A 27,171-nucleotide genomic window follows, 5' to 3' on the forward strand; every position below is an offset into this window, starting at 1 on the left:
TACTCCAAATGCGGCCGTACTAGAGTTTTGTACAACTGCAACATGACCTCATGGCTCCGGAACTCAATCCCTCTACCAATAAAGGCCAACACACCATAGGCCTTCTTCACAACCCTATCAACCTGGGTGGCAACTTTCAGGGATCTATGTGAAATGAAATGAAAATCGCTTATTGTCACGAGTAGGCTTCAATGAAGTTACTGTGAAAAGCCCCTAGTCGCCACATTCCGGCGCCTGTCCGGGGAGGCTGGTACGGGAATCGAACCGTGCTGCTGGCCTGCTTGGTCTGCTTTAAAAGCCAGCGATTTAGCTTGGTGAGCTAAACCAGCCCCTGGTACATGGGCACCGAGATCCCTCTGCTCATCCACACTACCAAGAATTTTACCATTAGCCAAATATTCCGCATTCCTGTTATTCTTTCCAAAGTGAATCACCTCACACTTCTCCACATTAAACTCCATTTGCCACCTCTCAGCCCAGCTCTGCAGCTTATCTATGTCCCTCTGTAACCTGCAACATCCTTCCGCACTGTCTAGAACTCCACCGACTTTAGTGTCGTCTGCAAATTTACTCACCCAACCTTCTGCGCCCTCCTCTAGGTCATTTATAAAAATGACAAACAGCAACGGCCCCAGAACAGATCCTTGTGGTACGCCACTCGTAACTGAACTCCATTCTGAACATTTCCCATCAACTACCACTCTCTGTCTTCTTTCAACTAGCCAATTTCTGATCCACATCTCTAAATCACCCTCAATCCCCAGCCTCCGTATTTTCTGCAATAGCCGACCGTGGGGAACCTTATCAAACGCTTTACTGAAATCCATATACACCACATCAACTGCTCTACCCTCGTCTACCTGTTCAGTCACCTTCTCAAAGAACTCGATAAGGTTTGTGAGGCATGACCTACCCTTCACAAAACCATGCTGACTATCCCTAATCATATTATTTCTATCTAGATGATTATAAATCGTATCTTTTATAATCCTCTCTAAGACTTTACCCACAACAGACGTGAGGCTCACCGGCCTATAGTTACCGGGGTTATCTCTACTCCCCTTCTTGAACAAAGGGACCACATTTGCTATCCTCCAGTCCTCTGGCACTATTCCTGTAGCCAATGATGACCTAAAAATCAAAGCCAAAGGCTCAGCAATCTCTTCCCTGGCTTCCCAGAGAATCCTAGGATAAATCCCATCCGGCCCCGGGGACTTATCTATTTTTACCTTGTCCAGAATTGCCAACACTTCTTCCCTACGCACCTCAATGCCATCTATTCTAATAGCCTGGGTCTCAGCATTCTCCTCCACAATATTATCTTTTTCCTGAGTGAATACTGACGAAAAGTATTCATTTAGTATCTCGCTTATCTCCTCAGCCTCCACACACAACTTTCCACCACTGTCCTTGACTGGCCCTACTCTTACCCTAGTCATTCTTTTATTCCTGACATACCTATAGAAAGCTTTAAAGTAACAGAGTAGTTGTCATGGGTGACTTCAACTTCCCTAATATTGACTGGAACCTCCTGATGCGACCATCAGTTCACACGAGGCGATTAGTAGAAGTGAACAGTGGCTTTAATAAGCTAGATCTGTGCCTGCCTGCGACTGCTCTGTACTGAGTGCCGCCTACAGGCTGCAGATTTATATCCCACCCCCGAGGGGGCGGAGCCACAGGGGCATCGACATAATACAATACAATATAATACAGTGGTGAATTGCAGTAGCAATACATTCACCGCACCTCCTTAGTGCAAATGGTTTGGATGGAGCAGATTTTATCAGGTGTCTACAGGAAGGATTCCTGACTCAATATGTACACAGGCTGATGAGGGGGAGGCCATATTGGATTTGGTGCTTGGCAATGAACCAGGCCAGGTGTCAGATGTCTCGGTGGGAGAGCATTTCGGTGACAGTGGCCACAACTCCTTGACCTTTACCATAGTCATGGAGAGGGATAGGAACACACAGTATGGGAAGGTATTTAATTGGTGGAGGGGAAATTATACTGCTATTAGACAGGAGCTGAGGAGCATAAAGTGGGAACAATTGTTCTTGGGGAATGCACAACAGTAATGTGGGGATTGTTTAAGGAGCACTTGCTGCGAGTGCTGGATAGTTTTGTCCCACTGAGACGAGGAAGGAATGGTAAGGTGAAGGAGCCTTGGATGACAAGAGAAGTGGAGCTTCTAGTCAAGAGGAAGAAGGAAGCTTACGTAAGGTTGAGGAAGCAAGGATCTGACTCGGCTCTAGAGGGTTACAAGGTAGCCAGGAAGGAACCCAAAAATGGACTGAGGAGAGCTAGAAGGGGGCATGAAAAAGCCCTGGCGGGAAGGATTAGGGAAAACCCCAAGGTGTTCTACAATTATGTGAGAAAGAAGGGGATGATCAGAGTGAGAGTAGGGTCGATCAGGGATAGTGGAGGGAACTTGTGCCTAGAGTGTGAAGAGATGGGGGAGGTCCTAAATGAATATTTTGCTTCAGTATTCACCAGGGAGAGGGACCTTGTTGCCCATGAGAACAGTGTGAACCAGGTTAATAGACTTGAACAGGTTGATATTAAGAAGGAGGATGTGCTGGAAATTTTGAAAAGCATCAGGATAGACAAGTCCTCTGGGCCTGACGGGATATACCCCAAGGTTACTACGGGAAGCGAGAGGAGAGATTGCTGCTCCGTTGGCGATGATCTTTGCGTCCTCACTCTCCACTGGAGTAGTACCGGATTGGAGGGAGGCGAATGTTGTTCCCCTGTTCAAGAAAGGGAACAGGGAAATCCCTGGGAATTACAGACCCATCAGTCCTCCGTCTGTGGTGAGCAAAATATTGGAAAGGATTCTGAGAGATAGGATTTATGATTATTTAGAAAAACATAGTTTGATTAAAGATAGTCAGCCTGGCTTTGTGAGGGGCAGGTCATGCCTCACAAGCCTCACTGAATTCTTTGAGGATGTGACGAGGCAAATTGATGAAGGTCGGGCAGTGGGTGTGGTGTATATAGATTTCAGTAAGGCATTTGATAAAGGTTCCCAATGGTCGGCTCATTCAGAAGGTTAGGGGGCATGGGATACAGGGAAATTTGGCTGTCTGGATACAGAATTGGCTGACCGAAAGAAGACAGCAAGTGGGAGTGGATGGAAAGTATTCCGCCTGGAGGTCGGTGACCAGTGGTGTCCCGCTAGGGGCTTTTCACAGTAACTTCATTTGAAGCCTACTTGTGACACTATGCGATTTTCATTCATTTCCATTTCATTCTGGGACTTCTGCTGTTTGTGGTTTTTATAAGTGACTTGGATGAGGAAGGTTAGAAAGTTTGCCGATGACACGAAGATTGGTGGAGTTGTAGATAGTGTTGAGGGTTGTTGCAGGTTACAACAGGGCATTGACAGGATACAGAGCTGGGCTGAGAAGTGGCAGATGGAGTTCAACCTTGATAAATGTGAAGTGATTCATTTTGGAAGGTCGAATTTGAATGCTGAATACAAAGGCAGGATTCTTGGAAGTGTGGAGGAACAGAGGGATCTTGGGGTCCACGTACATAGATCCCTCAAAGTTGCCACCCAGGTTGAGAGGGTTGTTAAGAAGGCGTATGGTGTGTTGGCTTTCATCAACAGGGGGATTGAGTTTAAGAGCCGTGAGGTTTTGCTGCAGCTTTATAAAACCCTAGTTAGGCCACACTTGGAATATTGGCCGGGAGTCTCCCCTACCCGGTGGGGCGGGGGGTCCCGGTGTGATGGAGTGGCGTCGGGCCGCCCCAAAGGTACGGAAGTCTCCACACCTTTAGGGGCCAAGCCCTAACATTGAGGGGCTAGGCCTGCTCCGGAGTGGTTGGCGCTCCGCCGGCCGGCGGGAACGGCCTTTGGCGCCCCGCCAGCCGGGGCCGAAGGGACTTCACCAGCCGGCGGAAGTCTGCGCATGCGTCGGAGCGTCAGCGGCTGCTGACGTCATCCCCGCGCATGCGCAGGGGAGGGGGTCACTTCCGCCTCCGCCATGGTGAAGACCATGGCGAAGGCGGAAGGAAAAGAGTGCCCCCCGGGGCCTGATCGCCCCGCGCCCCCTGCAGGACCCCGTAGCCCACCCACGCCGCCTGGTCTCGCCGGTAAGGTAGGTGGTTTGATCCACCCCGGCGGGAAAGGCGTGACAGCGGCGGGACTTCGGCCCATCGCAGGCCGGAGAATCGCTGGGGGTGGGGCCCGTGGAGCGATTCCCGCCCCCGCCGAATCTCTGGTGCCGGAGACTTTGGGACACGGCGGGGGCGGGATTGACGCCGGCCCCGGGTGATTCTCCGACTCGGCGGGGGGGCCGGAGAATCCCGGCCATTGTGTCTAGTTCTGGTCGCCTCATTATAGGAAGGATGTGGATGCTTTGGAGAGGGTGCAGAGGAGATTTACCAGGATGCTGCCTGGACTGGAGGGCATGTCTTATGAAGAAAGGTTGAGGGGGCTCGGGCTTCTCTCACTGGAGCGAAGAAGGCAGAGAGATGACTTGATAGAGGTGTACAAGGTGATAGAGGTGTACAAGGCATGGATAAAGTGAATCGAACATGGGTCCCTGGCGCTGTGAAGCAACAGTGCTAACCACTGTGCTACGTACTGTGCCTCCTCTGAAAGATGGCACCCCTGGCCGTGCAGTACACCCTCGGTTCTGGGAGATTTTGTGCTTGAGTCTTTGAAGTGGTTCTGACTCAGAGACAGGAGTACGGCACGGAGTCAAGGCCGATACCTAGCACTCTTATGATATTGCTATGAGCCCTTGCTTTATTTCTCAGGACATTACTACCGAAAATTAAGTGGGAGACCCCTGTTCTGTGTCATATCAGTGAGGGTATAAACCTGGCATCCATGGAACCCTGTTTAAAAACAAAGTTACTTGCCAACAAAGTGCAGACAAGTCGAACAAATAGCATAACTGTCGAAGAAACAAATACGTACAGGCTGCTTAACTGTCGCTTCGAGAGAGCGCCTTCAAGCACTCAGCCCATTGAGAAGACGCTAATATTGAGAGAGGCTAATGGGCCAAAATGCCTCCATTGTAAAAGTTATAAATGATTGATGAGAGGTTGAAAGGATGTATTTAGAGTCCAAACCTGATATGAGAGTCCAGGAATTTGCTTGACGTTGCATTTCTGAACAGGCAATTCATAAGCTTAAGCAAAGGTCTGAGGCAGCCATTTTAGCTGCATTATCGAGCCCTAACGCATTTGTATAATCAAATCAGAACAATGTTGGCAAGCACTCAACAAGTCTGACAGCATCTGTGGAGAGAGAAACAGAGATAATGGGTGGAATTCTCCCCTCCCTGGCCGCTGGGAGAATCGTCGCTCACCGTTTGTAACGGGCGAGCGGCGATTCTCCGGCCCGGATGGGCCGAGCGGCCTGCCCAACACGACAGGTTCCCATCTGCGCCGTCCACACCTGGTCGCTGCCGGAGGGAACAGCGCGGGAAAGCTGGGGGGGGGCGGCCTGTAGGGGAGGGAGAGTGCTTCTTGCACCGGGGCGGGGGCCTCAAAAGGGGTCTGGCCCGCGATCGGTCGGCCAGCTCTCCCTTTCCTCCGCCACTCTGCAAGATCCATCCGACATCTTCTTGCGGGGCGGCCGCAGGGGGCGGACGGCAACCGCGCATGTGCGGGTGACGTCATTTACGCCGCGCCAAGGCCCGCCGCGCGTAAATGATGCGGCGCCGCTCCTAGCGCCCCCCCCCCCCCCCCCCCGGGGGCGGGAGAATAGGGCGCTGGGAGCGGCCTCTGACGCCGAAGTAAAACAGTCCGGTTTTCACTCCGGCGTCGGACTTAGTCTCCCGATCGGAGAATTGCGCCCCTTGTTTCAGGCCTGTGTCCTTTTGTCAAAACTGGAAGAATTTAGAGATTTAACTTTTTAAACGAGTACAGAAGTGGGGGGAGGGCGGGTGAGGGGAGGAACGAAGGAGAGGGAAGATCTGTGATCAGGTGAAAGGGAGGAGAAGGTAAATGACAACAGCGTGACAGTGCAAGTTAAAAAGGGGTGATAATGGGACGAGAAACAAATGATGGGTCTGGAGAAGGTGTGACTGGCAACAGCGGAAGCATTGACAATGGCTGCTGTCCCATAGAAAATGAGAGCAGTGGTTGGCATGGGGCAGCATGGTAGCACAGTGGCTAGCACTGTTGCTTCACAGTGCCAGGGTCCCAGGTTCGATTCCGGATTGGGTCACTGTCTGTGCGGAGTCTGCACGTTCTCCCCGTGTCTGCGTGGGTTTCCTCCGGGTGCTCCGGTTTCCTCCCACAGTCCTGAAAGATGTGGGGCAAGATTCTCCGCAAACGCGGAGAATCGTAAAGCCTGCCGTGGCACAGGCCGTGACCCACGGCAGCCTTCACGCCCACTTCCGGGGCCGATTCTCCCCCCCCGGGCGGGGCTAGGAGCACGGCCCCGTGCGTCACGGCGACGCGGCCTGGATGACGGTCGTCAAGGGCGCACGTCAAGCGTCACGCCGGCTGACATCGGCCGTGCATGTGCAGGTTGGTCAACGCCAACCTGCGCATGCGCAGTTGGCTTCTTTTCCCTCAGCCGCCCCGCAAGACGTGGCGGCTTGATCTTGCGGGGCGGCGGAGGGAAAAGAGTGCGTCCGTTACGGACGCACGGCCCACGATCGGTGGGCACCGATCGCGGGCCTATGCCCCCCTTGGCACTGCCGTGGTACTGCTGTGCCAATCGGGCCCCCAGATGCCCCAAACGGGCATCTGGCACCCGTTTCACGACGGCAGCGAGCAGGTGTGTTTGCTGCCATGTTGAAACGGGCATGAAGGCCCGGCCCATCGGGCTCGGAGAATCGCCGCTCGCCGTAAAAAACGGCGAGCGGGGATTCGTGGCGTGGGTCGGGCGTGAGGGGGGGGGGGGGAATAGCGGGAGGGCGTGAAAAATGTCAGGAGGCCCTCCTGCTATTCTCCTTAATTCGGAGAATCGCGCCCGTGCTGTGAGGTGAATTGGACAATCTGAATTCTCCCTCTGTGACCCAAACAGGCGCCGGAATGTGGCGACTAGGGGCTTTTCACAGTAACTTCATTGCAGTGTTAATGTAAGCCTACTTGTGACAATAATAAAGATTATTAATTATTGTTGTGATCTGTTGAGTCTGGAAGTGGAACTCCAATGGAAAATGGGATGCTCTTCTTCCTGCATTGGTATAATGCCCTGTTAAATTTCCATTAATATAAGAATGTCCATGTTTTTTTTAATAAATTTAGAGTCCCCAATTCATTTTTTCCAATTAAGGGGCAATTTAGCGTGGCCAATCCACCTACTCTGCACATCTTTGGGTTGTGGGGGTGAAACCCATGCAGACACGGGGAGAATGTGCAAACTCCTCACAGACAGTGACCCAGGGCCGGGATTCGAACCTGGGTCCTCAGCGCCGTAGGCAGCAATGCTAACCGCTGTGCCACCGTGCTGCCCAAGAATGTCCATGTTGAGTCATGTTCCCACTTGTTAATGGGGACAAGAAAAATATCAGCCATGATGGACTGGCGGAGCAGACTCGATGGGCCGAGTGGCCTAATTCTGCTCCTATGTCTTATGGTCTTGCGGACTCTCTCGCTAAATATCAGGGCCGTGAACTCTCCAGACTTGTGAAGCTTTAGGAATTAATGATTAATCTCTCAGTCACGACTGGTAAGGGACCTGATTAAAAATTCATTCAGAGGGCAGAAGTTTCTGCCTTTTCTTCGAGGTGGCGGCTCAGGCGAGGGGTGTGGCGCGCAGCTCGCCGGCTGCGCAGTCAGCGTTTCCCGACATATTGTCCGGCACTTGGAGCAGCACAGTCCTCTCGCTGTGCCCTCTTCACCATTTCCAGAGAAAGGGCACCCTGATTGGTGGCACAAAGACAGGAACAGTGGTGTCACGTTGGCGAGGGGGGGCAGAATCCATATGTGACGGGAGGATACAGCAGGGAAGCCTGCTAATTAGATGATAATGTATTCAAATGAGCTTACAAATCATCGTTAGGTCATTGGCTGGGGGTGGGGGTGGGGGAGGGGCCAATCGTGCCACGAGATGGCGCTGGCAAGATGCATGCGTTTTGACTTTCGTGGGATTGTGCGCCCGTGTCGCCATTTGCAAATGGGAGCGCAAAGAAGCTGGTCGCCGCCCTGCCGCGTGGCGATCTAGAACCAGGACTGGAACTGTACCAGTTTGGCCACTATCCAAACTTTGCGCGCAGCCACTTTCGGTGGGTATTCTCTGTTTGTGAATGAAATTTGTGCACGTTCAATTCTCACCCCTTGCTCGTCCTCAATCACTCCCCCATTGGTTCCTGTGCCTTCAGGTGCCCGGGCCTCAAGGTCGAGGTTCACTCCCTGAGCCTCTTCAGCTCTCGAACTCGCTTTCCCGCTTCAGGATCCTATCCCTTTGACCAACCTCTTGACAATCGACCGTAACATGTCCTTCTGCTGACTGTCAGTGTTGCATTTTGCATTTTAAGTCTCTCGTGGAGCACCTTCGGACATTTTATTACGCTGAAGGCTTGCTATTGTTATTGACGGAGGGCGGAGCTGGAAAATAAGTAATGCTTTCATGGGTTTGTATCTCCTCAGGTGCAGACTCCAATCACCCACCTCTCTGACCAGGATGGCACCATGGGTTCATTGACCCACCCTCCAAATGGATTTCCGCGGCAATCAATCACATCAATAGACACCGAGGAAGAAAAGAGGAGTGCCTTAGAAAAGAGTATGTAAGTGTCTAACCCCAGCAAGAAGGTTGATTTGTCTTTCATATATTTCCATGGAAACCATTGAGGGGTGGGGGAAATCCGCTTGGTGGTAAACGAGTGGAATGGCTGCCCCTTTTGCACCTTTGACTTCAGCAGAAGGTCAAATAAGCTATCGACCCCATCCCATCTGTCATAATATACACACAGGTATATGATGGTGCACAGACAGACATTGATTGACACACAGGATGACCAATGAACACACAGAACACAGCAGCCAATCACCAGACAGGACACGGCCACTATAAAGCCAGAGGGCACCAGTTTTCCCGCTCTCTGGGGATGCAGCCTCTGAGACAGTCAGAGCCCGTGAGCAGCAACAACACGAACATACACCATGTGGTAGTAAGATAGTCTGGTCAGGTTAGCCTCAGGTCTCCAGTCAACTCACAGTTTAAGTATGTTTAATAATTAAGAGTTCAATAAAGTAGAGTTGCATTTCTTCAAGTGTTGGAAGCCTGACTCTCTCACTGCTGCGGTAAACGCAGTCCTCGCAGACCCAGCTTACCCAACACGGTATCATGGTAGCATTGTGGATAGCACAATTGCTTCACAGCTCCAGGGTCCCAGGTTCAATTCCCGGCTTGGGTCACTGTCTGTGTGGAGTCTGCACATCCTCCCCGTGTCTGCGTGGGTTTCCTCCGGGTGCTCCGGTTTCCTCCCACGGTCCAAAGATGTACAGGTTAGGTGGATTGGCCATGCTAAATTGCCCCTTAGTGTCCAAAGATGTGCAGGTTAGGTGGATTGGCCATGATAAATTGTTCCTTAGTGTCCAAAGATGTGCAGGTTAGGTGGATTGGCCATGCTAAATTGTCCCTTAGTGCTGGGTGGGGTTACTGGGTTATGGGGATAGGGTGAGGTTTGGGCTTGGGTAGGGTGCTCTTTCCAGGAGCCGGTGCAGACTCGATGGGCCAAATGGCCTCCTTCTGCACTGTAAATTCTATGATAATATTTCTATGACATCACCATCAGCCTCCTGTTGGGGGGGGGGGGGGGGGGGGGGGGGGTTACGTTTAATTGATGCCACCACACCCCCCCCCCCCCCCTGTGAATTCATGCAAGATCTAGAAATGCCTCAAGGCAGATACATTCAAGAACAAGCAGAGAAGCCTTCCAATGTAGGCCTCTTGAGACGTGTACAGAAAATCTGGACTGACACTCCTCTGCCGTCGTGAGGGAGGGCTGCACGATCAGAGATGCCACCTTCCGAATGAGATTCCCTGCTTGCCCTCTGGCGTGGCAATAGCATGGTGCTATTGGAAGAACATTCTCCCTGGCCATTAATTACCCCTCACCCAGCTTCATGAAAGTAGATGATCCTGGAAATCACCTCAATGCTGTCTGTGGGATCTTGCTGTGCGAACATTGGTGTTTCGTGCGTGACGGCGGCAACAATGCTTCAGAAAGGACTTCGCTGGCTGTAAAGCACTGTGGGACGTCCTGAGGTTGCAAAAGGTGCTGTGGAGATTCAAAGCCTTTCTTAACAGCGCCCAGGATAATGAGGATGAAACCTGTTGGGCGATTGCTATAGTGACTGGTTCTACCCTGTGCCTCCACAGCATCTTTAAGTAACTTTGACAGGGATGCATTGGCCTCAGTTTGAACCTTCAGTGTTTTCCATTTCCTGATTGTGTTCAATGTTGAGATTTACTGAAGCATTATTGAAATTATGCTTTGCAATGTGCTAGGTCATTTCACAGCTTATTTCCCATGTATAAAAATGCTGAAATCTAATTTAAATTCATGTAATGAATGATTTGAATTAGGACTCCCACTAATAGTGCCCATTTGACAATGACCAGACATGCACAAATAGATAGGATAGATGCGGGCAGGTTGTTTCCACTGGCGGGTGACAGCAGAACTAGGGGACATAGCCTCAAAATAAGGGGAAGTAGATTTAGGACTGAGTTTAGGAGGAACTTCTTCACCCAAAGGGTTGTGAATCTATGGAATTCCTTGCCCAGTGAAGCAGTTGAGGCTCCTTCATTACATGTTTTTAAGGTAAAGATAGATAGTTTTTTGAAGAATAAAGGGATTAAGGGTTATGGTGTTCGGGCCGGAAAGTGGAGCTGAGTCCACAAAAGATCAGCCATGATCTAATTGAATGGCGGAGCAGGCTCGAGGGGCCAGATGGCCGACTCCTGCTCCTAGTTCTTCAGCAGAATTCTCCAACAGCGGGATCCTACGTTTCGTCGGCAACGCATCACGCCCGTGGATTTCCCGATGGCGCACATGACCACAATGGGAAATCCCAATGGCCGGCTGCCGGAATGGACAATCCCGCTACCGGGGCGCCGCGCAGGAAAACACGGCTGGCGGACCGGAGAATCTCGCCCCATTTGTTCTTAAAGTGTTGTCATGAAGAACGACTGCTTTTCATTATCCTTTCTTATGACATTTGACATTTCTTATTTGAATATTGAATGCCAATAGTATATAGGGAGGGAATTGACTGGCAAGTACTAAATTATAACCATTCACTTGAGTCGCTACAAGCACTAACCCGGAGCACTGGGCAATGAGGAACAGGAAGAGGCCAGTTGCTCGAGGCTGTTACATCATTTACTAAGATTGTGACTGATACTTTAACCCATCGACCCACCTTCATCCCATAACTCTCAACACCCTTGCCTAATACAAATAAGGGCAGCACGGTAGCACAGTGGTTAGCACAAATGCTTCACAGCTCCAGGGTCCCAGGTTCGATTCCCGGCTTGGGTCACTGTCTGTGCGGAGTCTGCATGTTCTCCCCGTGTGTGCGTGGGTTTCCTCCGGGTACTCCGGTTTCCTCCCACAGTCCAAAGATGTGCAGGTTAGGTGGATTGGCCATGCTAAATTGTCCTCAGGGTCCAAATTGCCCTTAGTGTTGGGTGGGGTTACTGGGTTATGGGGATAGGGTGGAGGTGTGGGCTTGGGTAGGGTGCTCTTTCCAAGAGCCGGTGCAGACTCGATGGGCCGAATGGCCTCCTTCTGCGCTGCAAATTCTATGAAATCTATCAATCTGTTTTGAACTCACTGCCCCGCGCCAGTCTCAACAGCTTTGTGGGGGAGTGAGTTCCAGATTTCCTCTACCCTTTGTGTGAGGGTTTCTTCCTGACACCGCCCTCTGAACGGCCTGGCTCGAATATTCAGGTTCTGACTCCCCTTTTTCAGGACTCTTCCCCTCCCCCCCCCCCCCCCCCCCCCCCCCACCACACCAGAGGAAAATAGTTCATCTCTACCTGCCCTGTCAATTCCTGCAATCTGGATAAGCTCAGCAGGTCTGGCAGCGTCTGTGGAGAGAGAAACAGAGTTAATGTTTTGAGTCCCCGTGGCTCTTCTTCAGAGCTAAAGAGGGATAGAAATGTGATTAATTATACAGTTGTGGGGGGGGGGGGGGGGGGGGGTGAAGTAGGTAGGGCAGAATAGGAAGTCAGGGATAGGTTGGAGCTAAGGAGAGATTGACAAAGATTGACAAAGAACACAAGACAAAGGGAGTGTTAATGGTAGCATTAAGGACTAAAGAAGGTGCTGATAGTGGCATAAAGGTAAGATAGGAGAATTTGTTACGAAGAGAACAAAGGTCATTGCTCAGTGAAAGCAAAACTGAAGAACAAGTGAATGTTATTGGCTGAAGATTGACATCTGTGATGCTGGGACCTCCGGAGGAGACCGAGATGGATCATCCACTCGGCACTTCTGGCTGAAGATTGTTGCGAATGCCTCAGCCTTGTCTTTTGCACAGATGTGCTGGGCTCCTCCATCATTGAGGATGGGGATAGTTGTGGAGCCTCCTCCTCCAGTGAGTTGTTTAATTGGCCACCACCATTCACGGCTGGATGTGGCAGGACTGCAGAGCTTAGATCTGATCTGTTCGTTGTGGAATCGCTGAGCTCTGTCTATTACTTGCTGTTATTTGACACACAAGTAGTCCCTGTGCTGAAGCTTCACCAGGTTGGCACCTCATTTTTCAGTATGCCTGATGCTGCTCCTGGCATGCTGCCCTTCACTCTTCATTGAACCAGGGTTGATCCCCTGGCTTGGTGGTAATGGTAGAGTGGGAGATATGCTGGGCCATGAGATTGTAGATTGTGGTTGAATAGAATTCTGCTGCTGCTAATGGCCCACAGCACCTCATGGATGCCCAGTCTTGAGTTGCTAAATCTGTTCAAAGTCTATCCCATTTAGCACGGTGGTAATGCCACACAACACGATGGAAGGTATCCTCAATGTGAAGACGGGACTTCTGTCTCCACAAGGACTGTGCGGTGGTCACTCCTACCGATACTGTCATGGACAGATGCATCTGCAGCAGGCAGGTTGGTGAGGATGAGGTCAAGTATGTTGTTCCCTCTTGTTGGTTCCCTCACCACCTGTTGCAGTCCCTGTCTAGCAGCGATGTCCTTTAGGACCCGGCCAGCTCGGTCTGTGGTGGGGTAACTGAGCCACTCTTGGTGATAGGCATCGGTAGGCGGCACGGTAGCACAGTGGTTAGCACAATTGCTTCACAGCTCCAGTGTCCCAGGTTCGATTCCCGGCTTGGGTCACTGTCTGTGCGGAGTCTGCACGTTCTCCCCGTGTCTGCGTGGGTTTCCTCTGGGTGCTCCGGTTTCCTCCCACAGTCCAAAGATGTGCAGGTTAGGTGGATTGGCCATGTTAAATTGCCCTTAGTGACCAAAATTGCCCTTTGTATTGGGTGGGGTTACTGGGTTACGGGGATAGGGTGGGGGTGTGGGCTTGGGTAGGGTGCTCTTTCCAAGAGCCGGTACAGACTTGATGGGCCGAATGGCCTCCTCCTGCACTGTAAATTCTATGAAACTATGGTTCGCACTGTTGATTCACAGTGCCAGGGTCCCAGGTTCGATTCCCGGCTTGGGTCACTGTCTGTGCGGAGTCTGCACGTTCTCCCCGTGTGTGCGTGGGTTTCCTTCGGGTGCTCCGGTTTCCTCCCACAAGTCCCGAAAGACGTGCTGTTGGGTGAATTGGACATTCTGAATTCTCCCTCTGTGTCCCCGAACAGGCGCCGGAATGTGGCGACTAGGGGCTTTTCACAGTAACTTCATTGCAGTGTTAATGTAAGCCTACTGTGGCACTAATAAAGATTATTATTAAGTCCCCCACCCAGAGTATGTTCTGTGCCCATTGCCACCCTCAGTGCTTCCTCCAAGTGGTGTTCAACATGGAGGAGTACTGATTCACCAGCTGATGGTGGCCGATACGTGGGAATCAGCAGGAGGTTTCCTTGCCCATGTTTAACCTGAAGCCATGAGACTGCATGGGGTCCAGCGTCAATGTTGAGGACTCCCAGGGAAACTCCCTCCTGACTGTATCCCACTGTGCGGCCACCTCTGCTGGGTCTGTCTTGCCGGTGAGACAGGACGTATCCAGAAATGGTGATACTGCTGTCTGGGATATTGTCTGTAAGGTATGATTCTGTGAGTATGACTATGTCAGGCTGTTGCTAAACTAGTCTGTGAGACAGCTCTTTCAGCTTTAACACAAGCCCCCCAGATGTTAGTAAGGAGGACTTTGAAGGGTTGCCAGGGCTGGGTTTGCTGTTGTCGTTTCCGCTGCCCAGGCCAATACCGGGTGGTCCATCTGGTTTTATTTTTATTTGACTAGTCTGTAGCCATTTGATAGAACCCAGTGTCTCTCTCGGCCATTTCAGAGAGCAGTAAAGGGTCAACCACATTGCTGTGGGTCTGGAGTCACATGTAGGCCAGACCGGGTAAGGACGGCAGATTTCCGTCCCTAAAGGACATTAGTGAACCAGATGGGTTTTTACGACAATTTGGGTCCTGGTTTCCTGGTCACTATTACTGAGAGTCGTGGCATCACTCATGTCTTTTAATCCTGTATGTTACTGACAACTTCTGTTCTTTCGACACAGGTATGTGCTCCAAGAACTTGTAGAAACAGAAAATTTGTATGTGGCTGACCTGGGTTTTATAGTGGAGGTACAACTTGCTTTTATAATTTTAATATAATCATTTTCGGGATGTTAAGCTGTTTCAATAACTTGTCACATTCTTACAGGTGCCTTGGGCCATTTTGCTGCATTAAATACGCTAGATATGTACAAATGGTTGTGCGGGCAGCACGGTAGCACAGTGGTTAGCACTGTTGCTTCACAGCTCCATGGTCTCATGTTCGATTCCCAGCTTGGGTCACTGTCTGTGCGGAGTCTGCACATTCTCCCCGTGCGTGAGTTTCCTCCGGGTGCTCCGGTTTCCTCCCACAGTCCAAAGATGTGCAGGTTAGGTGGATTGACCATGCTAAATTGTCCCTTAGTGTCCAAAGATGTGCAGGTTAGGTGGATTGGCCATGTTAAATTGTCCCTTAGTGCCCAAAGATGTATAGGTTAGGTGGATTGGCCATGTTAAATTGTCCCTTAGTGTACAAAGATGTGCAGGTTAGGTGGATTGGCCATGTTAAATTGTCCCTTAGTGTCCAAAGATGTACAGGTTAGGTGGATTGGCCATGATAAACTGTCCCTTAGTGCCCAAAGATGTACAGGTTAGGTGGATTGGCTATGCTAAATTGTCCCTTAGTGTCCAAAGATGTACAGGTTAGGTGGATTGGCCATGTTAAATTGTCCCTTAGTGTCCAAAGATGTACAGGTTAGGTGGATTGGCCGTGTTAAATTGTCCCTTAGTGTCCAAAGATGTACAGGTTAGGTGGATTGGCCATGCTAAATTGTCCCTTAGTGTCCAAAGATGTGCAGGTTAGGTGGATTGGCCATGCTAAATTGTCCCTTAGTGTCCAAAGATGTACAGGTTAGGTGGATTGGCCATGTTAAATTGTCCCTTAGTGTCCAAAGATGTGCAGGTTAGGTGGATTGGCCATGTTAAATTGTCCCTTAGTGTCCAAAGATGTGCAGGTTAGGTGGATTGGCCATGTTAAATTGTCCCTTAGTGTCCAAAGATGTGCAGGTTGGGTGGATTGGCCGTGCTAAATTGTCCCATAGTGTCCAAAGATGTACAGGTTAGGTGGATTGGCCATGCTAAATTGCCCTTAGTGTCCAAAGATGTGCAGGTTAGGTGGATTGGCCATGTTAAATTGTCCCTTAGTGTCCAAAACGATTACGTGGGGTCACTGGATTACAGGGATAGGCTGGAGGCGTGGGCTTAAGTGGGGTGTTCTTTCCCAAGGGCTGGTGTAGACTTGATGGGCCGAATGGTCTCCTTCTGCATTGTAAATTCTATGATTAGGTAGCAATTTTACATCATACCAATGTCAAGGGATTAACGTCGCCTTGATTTTATTTTCAGCATCTCTTATTAGTTTTCATGTGGTTATGTTTATTGTGCCAGGAGACCATTCACTGAGGTGGCAACGCTACCCATGTGCAGGGACATATTAAAGCAATTGAGGGGACAATTAAACAGACAACATTTGGGCTGCACTGCAGCAAGCTACTGCCTTTGTCATTGACCCGCACAGACAGTGACTGTCTGTTTCATGGTTGAGCGCTTGCCTATTGCTCGATGGTGCCAAAGTCCTTAAGGTGTGGTGAATCTTTGGGATTGTCTGCTCCAGAGTGCTGTGGTCATTGAGTATGTTCGAGACTGAGATCGATAGGTTTCCACATATTGGAAACATCAACGGAAACGGGGCTAGTGCAGGAAAATGGTGTTGAAGTGAAGGATCAGCCATGATCTCATTGGACGGCGGAGCAGGCTCGAGGGGCTGAATGGCCTACTCCTGCTCCTGTTTTCTTATGTCAGTAGTGGGAAACCTGTGGCCCTGGGGCCACCTTCGGCCCATCTGGGTTCTGAGTGGGGCCCACGAGACATTTTATTGACCGTTCCCCCCCCCCCGTGCAGGGTCGCCACATTCCGCTGATTTACGTCTGGGTAGTTTGTTTCCTGCCGGTGTGACTGAAGTGATTCACACGTAAAGCGAGGACAAGTGAAGTGAGGTAGAACATAGAACATAGAACAGTACAGCACAGGTGTGTGCTGATTGCCCACAACATTGAGTGTGAGAGCCGTGCGCTCCCTCTGTGTCCAAAGTGGAAATATTTTCATTGTTTTCACCATTTGAAGTTGATGAGAGTTCCTTTAATATAGAAATGATGAAGCATTTTCTATAACTCGTTATGAAATATTTACCGTGTATTAAATGTATTTAATCTTATTAATGGGATCACGGTCAGTGAACAATCCTGATTTCAATCTTGTGGCTCATTGAGATGAAGGAGGGTCACTTATACGGCCTACTCACTGCCTGGGGTTGGCCAGCACTGTCGTATGTTCATTGCTTATATTCTGGAGGTAATAGCTTCTAATTCCAGTCAGTAATTGAATCTGGTTAAGTAAATTGTTATCTAACAGTCACCGTATGAAATTTCACAACACCAGGTTAAAGTCCAACAGGTTTATTTGCAATCACTGCTCCTTCCTCAAGTAAAGTGGAGGCAGATTCACAATCACAGCTTATACAGGAAGAGACACAATGGCAAGATAATTACTGATTGAAATGTGAAGAATGGTTGGAATGTGAGTCTTTACAGGTAAACAAGCCTTTACATGTACCAGGTATGCGGTACATACTCGTGCAACTCGGCCAATGTTGTCTACCTCATACGCTGCAGGAAAGGATGTCTCCTGAAGCGTGGTACATCGGCGAGACCATGCAGACACTGCGACAACGGATGAACGGACACCAGGCAGGAATGTTCCCTTCCAGTCGGGAAACACTTCAGCAGTCGAGGACATTCAGCCTCTGATCTCCGGGTAAACGTTCTCCAAAGCGGCTTTCAAGACACGCGACAATGCAGAATCGCCGAGCAGAAACTGGTAGCCAAGTTCCGCACGCATGAGGACGGCCTCAACTGGGATCTCGGGTTCAGGTCACATAACATTCACCCCCCACCATACTGCCCGGGTTTGCAGAATCCTACTGACTGTCCCAGCATGAGACAATTCACACCTCGATTACCTGGGATTATCTCTCACTCCACTCACACTGTCTGTTCCTGTAAAGACTTGTTTACCTGTAAAGACTGACATTCCAACCATTCTTCACATTTCAATCTGTAATTATTTTGCCATTGTGTCTCTTCCTGTATAAGCTGTGATTGTGAACCTGCCTCCACTTCACCTGAGGAAGGAGCTGCGCTCCAAGAGCTAGTGATTTCAAATAAACCTGTTGGACTGGTGTTGTGAGACTTCTTACTGTGCCCACCCCAGTCCAACACCAGCATCTCCACATCATGCCGACCATCGAGTCATAATATGGGGTGCCATCCTTACTGGCCTCAAGATGGTAACTGACCTCGATACCTACCACCTTGTCAGAGAATACAACAAAATATAGATAGATTGGAGAGTTGGGCAAAGAAATGGCAGATGGAGTTCAATCCAGGCAAATGCGAGGTGATGCATTTTGGAAGATCTAATTCAAGAGCGGACTATACGGTCAATGGAAGTGTCCTGGGGAAAATTGGTGTACAGAGAGATCTGGGAGTTCAGGTCCATTGTACCCTGAAGGTGGCAACGCAGGTGGATAGAGTGGTCAAGAAGGCATACAGCATGCTTGCCTTCATCGGACGGGGTATTGAGTACAAGAGTTGGCAGGTCATGTTACAGTTGTATAGGACTTTGGTTAGGCCACATTTGGAATACTGCGTGCAGTTCTGGTCGCCACATTACCAGAAGGATGTGGATGCCTTGGAGAGGGTGCAGAGGAGGTTCACCAGGATGTTGCCTGGTATGGAGGGTGCTAGCTATGAAGAAAGGTTGAGTAGATTCGGATTGTTTTCGTTGGAAAGATGGAGGTTGAGGGGGGACCTGATTGAGGTCTACAAAATTATGAGAGGTATGGACAGAGTGGATAGCAACAAGCTTTTTCCAAGAGTGGGGGTGTCAGTTACAAGGGGTCATGATTTCAAGGTGAGAGGGGGAAAGTTTAAGGGAGATGTGCGTGGAAAGTTTTTTACGCAGAGGGTGGTAGGTGCCTGGAACGCTTTGCCAGCGGAGGTGGTAGAGGCGGGCACGATAGCATCATTTAAGATGCATCTAGACAGATATATGAACAGGCGGGGAACAGAGGGAAGTAGATCCTTAGAAAATAGGAGACAGGTTTAGATAAAGGATCTGGATCGGCGCAGGCTGGGAGGGCCAAAGGGCCTGTTTCCGTGCTGTAATTTTCTTTGTTCTTTGTTCTGAGGATACCTCAAAAGCTCCCCCGTGAATGTTCAGCCAGTCTCCATTAGAACCAAATTAAAGATGCTCTTTTCTTTTCCAGGGTTATATTGCAACAATGAATGAAAAAGGAGTTCCTGAAGACCTGAAAGGGAAAGATAAAATAGTATTTGGAAACATTCACCAGATCTATGAATGGCACAAGAAGTAAGAACTCTTCCTGCCAACACGACAGTTCGGATTCTATTGTGCGCCAGCTTTTTTGTTTGGGGGCATGCACCAAGTCATGATTTTTGCTTAGCCCTGCGGGGTTGGGTTGGTCATAAAGAACAAAGAAACGTACAGCACAGGAACAGGCCCTTCGGCCCTCCAAGCCTGTGCCGACCATGCTGCCCTAACTGAAAAAAAACCTCCTGCCTTTACTCGGTCCGTATCCCTCTATTTCCTCCCTATTCATGGACCCATCCAGGTGCCTCTTAAATGTTGCTCATGTGCTGCTTCCACCACATCCTCAGGTTCCAGGCACCCACCACTCTCTGTGTGAAAAACATACCCCGCACATCTCCCTTAATCTTTCCCCCTCTCACCTTGAACCTGCGCCCCCCTGTAATTGACACTTCCACTCTTGGAAAAAGCCTCTGACTGTCCACCCTGTCTGTGCCTCTCAGAAATCTGTCGACCTCTATCAGGTCTCCCCTCAGCCTCCGTCTTTCCAGTGAAACAAATCCTAGTTTATTCAACCTCTCCTCGTAGCCAACACCCTCTAGACCAGGGAACATCCTGGTGAACCTTCTTTGCCCTCTCTCCAAAGCTTCCACGGGCAGCACGGTAGCATGGTGGTTAGCACAATCACTTCACAGCTCCAGGGTCCCAGGTTCGATTCCCGGCTTGGGTCACTGTCTGTGTGGAGTCTGCACGTTCTCCCCGTGTGTGCGTGGGTTTCCTCCGGGTGCTCCGGTTTCCTCCCACAGTCCAAAGATGTGCAGGTTAGGTGGATTGGCCATGCTAAATTGCCCTTAGTGTTGGGTGGGGTTACTGGGTTATGGGGATAGGGTGGAGGTGTTAACCTTGGGTAGAGTGCTCTTTCCAGGAGCCGGTGCAGACTCGATGGGCCGAATGGCCTCCTTCTGCACTGTAAATTCTATAATTCTGATAAAGTGGTGACCAGAACTGCACGCAGTACTCCAAATGCGGCCTAACCAGGGTTTTATACAGCTGTAACATGATTTCCCAACTGCTGTACTCAGTGCCCCGGCTGATGAAGGCAAGCATGGCATACGCCTTCTTAATCACCTTGGCCATCTGCGTTGCCACTTTTAGGGAACTGTAGACCTGCACACCCAGATCCCTCTGTATGTTAATGTTCCTAAGTCTTCTGCCATTTACAGTATAATTCATACCTAGATTTGATTCTCCAAAATGCATCACCTCGCATTTGTCCGGATTAAACTCCATCTGCCATTTCTGTGCCCAAGTCTCCAATCTATCTATAATCCTGTTGTATCCTCTGACAATCCTCGACACTATCAGCAACTCCGCCAATCTGTGTGATCCACAAACTTAGTAATCACACCACCCACATTTTCCTCCAGATCATTTATATATATACTACAAACAGCAGAGGTCCCAGCACTGATCCCTGTGGAACCCCACTAGCTACAGATCTCCATTCTGAAAAACACCCTTCCACCGTTACTCTCTGTCTTCCATAACCAAACCGGTCCTGTATCCATCTAACCAGCCCACCCTGAATCCATGTGATTTTAGTTTTGGTACCAGTCTGCCATGTGGGACCTTGTCAAACGCCTTATTAAAGTCCATATGAACTACATCCACAACCCTTCCCTCATCAATTTTCTTTGTCACATCTTCAATAACCTCAATCAAGTTGGTAATTGTGTCCACTCGGAGATGCCACACATTGCTTGTGGCATTGCTTCTCAAAATGCCACCCAGTGGGTGATTCTCCTTAACCACTGGGGCCAGAGATCAAATCCAAGCTAGGTGAATGAAAATCTTCCCAAGTCCTGTGGAATACAAGTTCTGGCCATCCAAACACTGATCCTAATGGGCACAAATTGGCAATATTCCAAAGCCCACCGCCCCCGTGGCACAGAAATGCTCCTCAATTGGCATTTCAACTCAGGGAATGCCAGGACTGTCACAGGGCATGCTATTCCATAACCACAGTTGAGAATTACGACTAAACCAGAGTTGAGCTTTACTCTGCGTCTTGGGCGGCACAGTGGCACAGTGGTTAGCACTGCTGCCTCACAGCGCGAGGACCCGGGTTCGATCCCGGCCCCGGGTCACTGTCCGTGTGGAGTTTGCACATTCTCCCCGTGTCTGCGTGGGTCACACACATACACACACACAATTTACAGTGCAGAAGGAGGCCATTCGGCCCATTGAGTCTGCACCGGCTCTTGGAAAGAGCACCCTACCCAAGGTCAACACCTCCACCCTATCCCCATAACCCAGTAGCCCCACCCAACACTAAGGGCAATTTTGGAAACTAAGGGCAATTTATCATGGCCAATCCACCTAACCTGCACATCTTTGGACTGTGGGAGGAAACCGGAGCACCCGGAGGAAACCCACGCACACACAGGGAGGATGTGCAGACTCCGCACAGACAGTGACCCAGCCGGGAAACGAACCTGGGACCCTGGAGCTGTGAAGCATTTGTGCTAACCACGATGCTACCGTGCTGCCCTCGTGCTGGGGGTCTCACCCCCACAACCCAAAGATGTGCAGGGTAGGTGGATTGGCCACGCTAAATTGCCCCTGAATTGGGAAAATTTGTTTCAACATTTTGCAATGTTTGACCAAGGCTGAAAGATGGAAGAGTACGTTTTCTTTCAAGGCTACAAGTGGCTCAATCATTGTTCCTTAATTTGCTTGATTGAATCGCAGAACTTTCTGGAGATTTTGTTTGTTGTTGTTGCTGGGTACATTGATCCTCTCTGGGATACGAGCATTTGCAGAGGTCTGTGTGTGAGTTGACTCATTAGGGGCTGGTACCTTGGGCAGTGAGCTGAACGCTGGAAGGAAATCACGAGAAAATGAAGGAGTGGGTCTGGGGTGAGGCCTGACCTCATTAGGTAGCTCAGTTTGGAAGGGTAAGGTTGGGGGTAGAGTTCGAGGCCAAATGCAGGAGTAAATGTTCAGAATCCAGGCTGAAGACACTCTACCAGCCTTCAACTGGAAAGTTGCGGGTGATAGAACATAGAACAGTACAGCACAGAACAGGCCCTTCGGCCCTCGATGTTGTGCCAAGCAATGATCACCCTACTCAAACCCACGTATCCACCCTATACCCGTAACCCAACAACCCCCCCCTTAACCTTACTTTTTAGGACACTACGGGCAATTTAGCATGGCCAATCCACCTAACCCGCACATCTTTGGACTGTGAGAGGAAACCGGAGCACCCGGAGGAAACCCACGCACACACGGGGAGGACGTGCAGACTCCGCACAGACAGTGACCCAGCCGGGAATCGAACCTGGGACCCTGCTGCTGAGAGGCATTTATGCTAACCACCATGCTACCGTGCTGCCCTTGGCAGACAGGTGCCCACAGCAGGCCTGGTCTTAGGAAATGTTACTTAGTGTGTTCCATCAAAGGATCAGGGCAATTATTTAAAACCCATCCACTTGTACAGAATTAAAATCAGGCACAGTGTCAATCCAGCTACACTCAATAGGCCAAATGATCTCATTCTGTGCCGTAATTACTGATTCTATGGTGTTCACCACATTGACATAAATTATTTCTCAAGTCTGCTGACAATTCCTGCCCTCTGTACCAAATATTCATATTCTTAATGCAGATTACGTTTTCCATCTCGTCAAACCTCAACCCAGTCAAATTCAGATTCGTTCAATCACTGTCCCAGCATCCAGCACGCTCTGGGGTAGCGAATTCCACACATTCACAACCCTTTGGGAGAAGTAGCTTTTCCTCACATCTGTTTCGAATTTAGAACATAGAACAGTAGAACAGTACAGCACAGAACAGGCCCTTCGGCCCTCGATGTTGTGCCGAGCAATGATCGCCCTACTCAAACCCACGTATCCACCCTATACCCGTAACCCAACAACCCCCCCTTAACCCTACTTTTAGGACACTACGGGCAATTTATCATGGCCAATCCACCTAACCCGCACATCTTTGGACTGTGGGAGGAAACCGGAGCACCCGGAGGAAACCCACGCACACACGGGGAGGACGTGCAGACTCCACACAGACAGTGACCCAGCCGGGAATCGAACCTGGGACCCTGGAGCTGTGAAGCATTTATGCTACACACCATGCTACCGTGCTGCCCCTGGTACCTTTTTATTCGCTACCTTTTATTCCAAGATTATGACCTCTCGCTCTAGAATTGCCCCACAGGAGGAAGCACTCTCTCCACGTCTACTTTGTCCATATCTTTGACCATCTCATAAATCTCAATTTGATCTGCCCTCATTCTTCGAAACTCTGGAGACTCTGCGAACTGTTCCATCTCTCCTCACACGACAAACTCCTCATCTCTGGAATCAATCCGCTGAACCTCCTCCGAACTGCCTCCAATGCCACAACATCTTTCCTCAAATAAGGGAACCAAAACCGTGCAGAATATGGGCGGCATGGTAGCACAGTGGTTAGTACTGTTGCTTCGCAGCTCCAGGGACCCGGGTTCGATTCCCGGTTTGGGTCACTGTCTGTGCGGGGTCTGCACATTCTCCCCGTGTCTGCGTGGGTTTCCTCCGGGTGCTCCGGTTTCCTCCCACAAGTCCCGAAAGACGTGCTGTTAGGTGAATTGGACATTCTGAATTCTCTCTCTGTGTACCCGAACAGGTGCCGGAATGTGGCGACTAGGGGCTTTTCACAGTAACTTCATTGCAGTGTTAATGTAAGCCTACTTGTGACACTAATAAAGATTATTAATAATACTCTAGGTGCCTTGGATAGATGCAACAACGCTTCCTTACCTTTATACTTTTGCTATCACCATTTGCTTTCCTTATTATCTGCTGTTACTGCTTGTTTTCTGTGACTCATGCACAAGGACACCCAGATCCCTCTGCATCGGAGCTCCCCGAAGTCTCTTCCCATTTCAACAATAAGAGCAGGAGCGTTTCTCCCCGGGGTCCTGACCAATATTTGTCCCTCAGTGAACATCACTAAAAACAGCACTAGAACGGAAGAGTAGTTACTGAGGGAATGCCTAAGGGAAATGATAGTATGGCTATCCCCTTCGAAAACCCAAATCCATAGAATTTACAGTGCAGAAGGAGGCCATTCGGCCCATCGAGTCTGCACCGGCTCTTGGAAAGAGCACCCTCCCCAAGTTCAACACCTCCACCCTATCCCCATAACCCAGTAACCCCACCCAACACTAAGGGCAATTGTGGACACTAAGGGCAATTTATCATGGCCAATCCACCTAACCTGCACATCTTTGGACTGTGGGAGGAAACCGGAGCACCCGGAGGAAACCCACGCACACACGGGGAGGACGTGCAGATTCCGCACAGACAGTGACCCAGCCGGGAACCGAACCTGGGACCCTGGAGCTGTGAAGCATTTATGCTAACCACCATGCTGCCCCAAAGGGCACGTGGGCATGAGAGCAACATGGTGGGTTAGAATGACATGTGACAGCAAGGCCGGGGTCATGTTTGCGGACTGAGCGAAGGTGTTCCCCAAAGCGGTCACCCCGATGTAGAGGAGACCACATTGGGAGCAGCGAATTTGACGCTGTTTGGACTGTTTGGGGCCTTGGGCAGTTTGGAGGGAGGAGGTGAAAGGGCAGCTTTTGCACCTTCTGTGATTGCAAGGGAAGGTGCTGTGGGAAGGGGGTGAGGGGTTGGGAGTGATGGAAGAGTGGACCAGGGTGTCACGGAGGGAGCGGACCCTGCAGAATGCTGACAAGGAGGTGGGTGATGGGAAGATGTGTCTCGCGGTGGCATCATGCTGGGGTTGGCATGAATGGCGGAGGCTGGTGGGGTGGAAAGTGAGGACAAGGGGTGAGGACAGAGGTGCAGGAAATGGGTCGAACCCAGTTGAGTCAACTTAAAATGTTTACTGCATTGCGGGCAATAGGTGAAGTCACTCTTGTCCCAAATGACCATTGGCTGCTTTCCCCTGTGAGAGGGGAGAGCTGACTGGTGGTGGTTTAACCTGAGGGTCACCACACCTCAGGCAAGGGTCAAGGTTGAGAAGGCGGGGCCTTCATGGATAGCCTCAGCCAGTACGGCGAATTGAACCCACGCTGCTGGCTTTCCTCTGCGTCACAAACCAGCTGTCCAGCCAACTGGCCTAAACCGGTCCCCAGGCATTGTATGAATTCTGATGGTGTTAAAAATGTCAATTGTGGCAAAAGAATTGTGCAAAGCCAGGCAAAATGCACCGTTGGCAATGCCAAAAATTGTTACTGTCAAGGCGAGAGCTCTAAGATCCCTATTCCCTTCTGTGGAAATGCAACACCAGTTTGAACGGACGGCATTGGGGCAGAATTAGAAGTAATTTGGTTAATTCTAAATTTACTGGAGCCATCTCTGACTGAAATGGTCTCACATGGGCATCAAGACGAGTATAAATCCTCCAGCTGCTATTTGGCAAAACCTTCCTTTTTGGAAAGAAAAAGAAAAATTAATTAAAACTTTTTTTTTTAAATCGTGGAGTAATTGATTGTCCACAGCCTGTGGGAGAAAGAGCTTTTAAAATATCTAAATGGAAGCAATTAATTCCCATGCAGCAAATTAGAGAGCGTTTTCAATAACATTCAGCAAAAGGCCCTCTCCTTTTTAGGTCAAATATGTGATATTAAAAATACGTGTGAATTGCAACAAAATCCACAGCTTTGGCTGGTGGCTGCTGCCAGTATGACAGCCTGACCCCAAAGAAGAGGAGGTAATGGAGGCCCATTTGACTGATGGTAAGGTGCGGCCTATCGGCAGGGCCTGGATGGCAGATCCCAGAAAAGGGGGGGGTTGGTGAAGGGGAGAGCAGGGTTTGAGAGGCTGGTGGGAGAGGTGACAGGGGGTGGGGGGATTGGCAGTGGGGGGGGGGGGGGGGTTGCCTCCGATGGGCATCGAAGGCCACCATAGCACGTTATCCCCTCCCCAACTTGCCCAAAACCAGCAAAGGCTGCCACACTCCCCACCTGGCTTGGGCCCGCCCCCTGCCACGGGTAAAAGTGGCAGAGGTGGAATGAGGCCCTGATTGACCATCAATTAGCCCCTTCAGGCCCTCGGGCAAGTGGGTCACTAATGCCTCCACCACCCCATGTAAAATGGGAGACAGGTCGGGGAGGTGGCGGGGGGGGGGGGGGGGGGGGGGGGGGGTAGACCGGCCACGTGTCAGACCTTATCCCCACCTCCAACCACCTTCAGGCCGACCGATGGGGAAGTGTAAAATTCTGCTCCTTGTCACAGCCAGTTTGACTCTAATTGTTGATGGATGGAGTGGTTTCCCTTGAATTCCCAATTGGTTTATTTGTGAATATCGTCAGTCGATGGCCACGGGCGTTGGCCTCCCCTGACAAGTGCAAACATTTCTTCGCCTCCGCCATCCAACCTTTCATGATCTTAAAGAGATTTGTGTCACCTCCCGTCCTTCTGTGAAGGAGCTGAGTTAACCGGGCATGGAGGACCATGTGACTAATGGTGGTGGCACCCAGTGCTGGCTTGCCCACACTGTGAACAGTCCAACTTTAACGCAGCACCTCAAAGCGAGTTGTACGTCTGTTCGTTCGTTTGAAGCACGTCCCACGTGTGTTAAATCTCATCTCACAGTGCAGAATGTATCACTTCAACACGCTGTGCCAGAGAGAATCCTGGGGGAGCTGGTGTGTAGGGCAGGTTATTATTTTAAATTATCTGTCTTCCATTCACAGCTATTTCTTAGGAGAGCTGGAGAAATGCCTAGAGGAGCCGGAGAGACTAGCAGAGCTTTTCATAAAACATGTGAGTCGTCAGTGTGTCTGCTTGCATTCTTCAAATAACTGACCTAAAACAACCCCATCTCCATCTTTCATTAATGTTTCCATCTCTCCACCCCTCCGTGTTATTTAAGTTTTTCTTGTGAGCTCCAGCGCAAAAGTGTTAAGAGTTTTGAAATGAACCCTGAGATTTGAGCTTCGGAGAATTGTGACATCTCAGAACTTGCGTCCTTCGTGCCAGAGTGCTCACGCTCGCCCCCCGAGGTCCCAGACATGTTGCAAGGGGTATCGATACCGGGGCAGTGAGGCCACATGCTCTGTGCCCTGCTCACTGACCCTCCCACTTACCCACCCGCCCTCG

At 50.2% G+C, this 27,171-nt stretch overlaps 1 protein-coding gene across 1 annotated transcript in view; it reads left to right on the forward strand.

The window, feature by feature from the left end:
• Nucleotides 1-27,171, forward strand: part of LOC119958195 (rho guanine nucleotide exchange factor 25-like) — a 126,492-nt gene that overhangs the window by 18,328 nt on the left and 80,993 nt on the right. The window contains exons 2-5 of the mRNA XM_038786567.1: nt 8,566-8,705; nt 14,617-14,683; nt 18,978-19,081; nt 26,766-26,835. Of these exons, the coding sequence (XP_038642495.1) occupies nt 8,566-8,705; nt 14,617-14,683; nt 18,978-19,081; nt 26,766-26,835 (381 nt within the window). The remainder of the gene's footprint in view (nt 1-8,565; nt 8,706-14,616; nt 14,684-18,977; nt 19,082-26,765; nt 26,836-27,171) is intronic.

The sequence above is a fragment of the Scyliorhinus canicula genome, chromosome 28, assembly GCF_902713615.1.
Source record: "Scyliorhinus canicula chromosome 28, sScyCan1.1, whole genome shotgun sequence".
Lineage (NCBI taxonomy): Eukaryota > Metazoa > Chordata > Chondrichthyes > Carcharhiniformes > Scyliorhinidae > Scyliorhinus > Scyliorhinus canicula.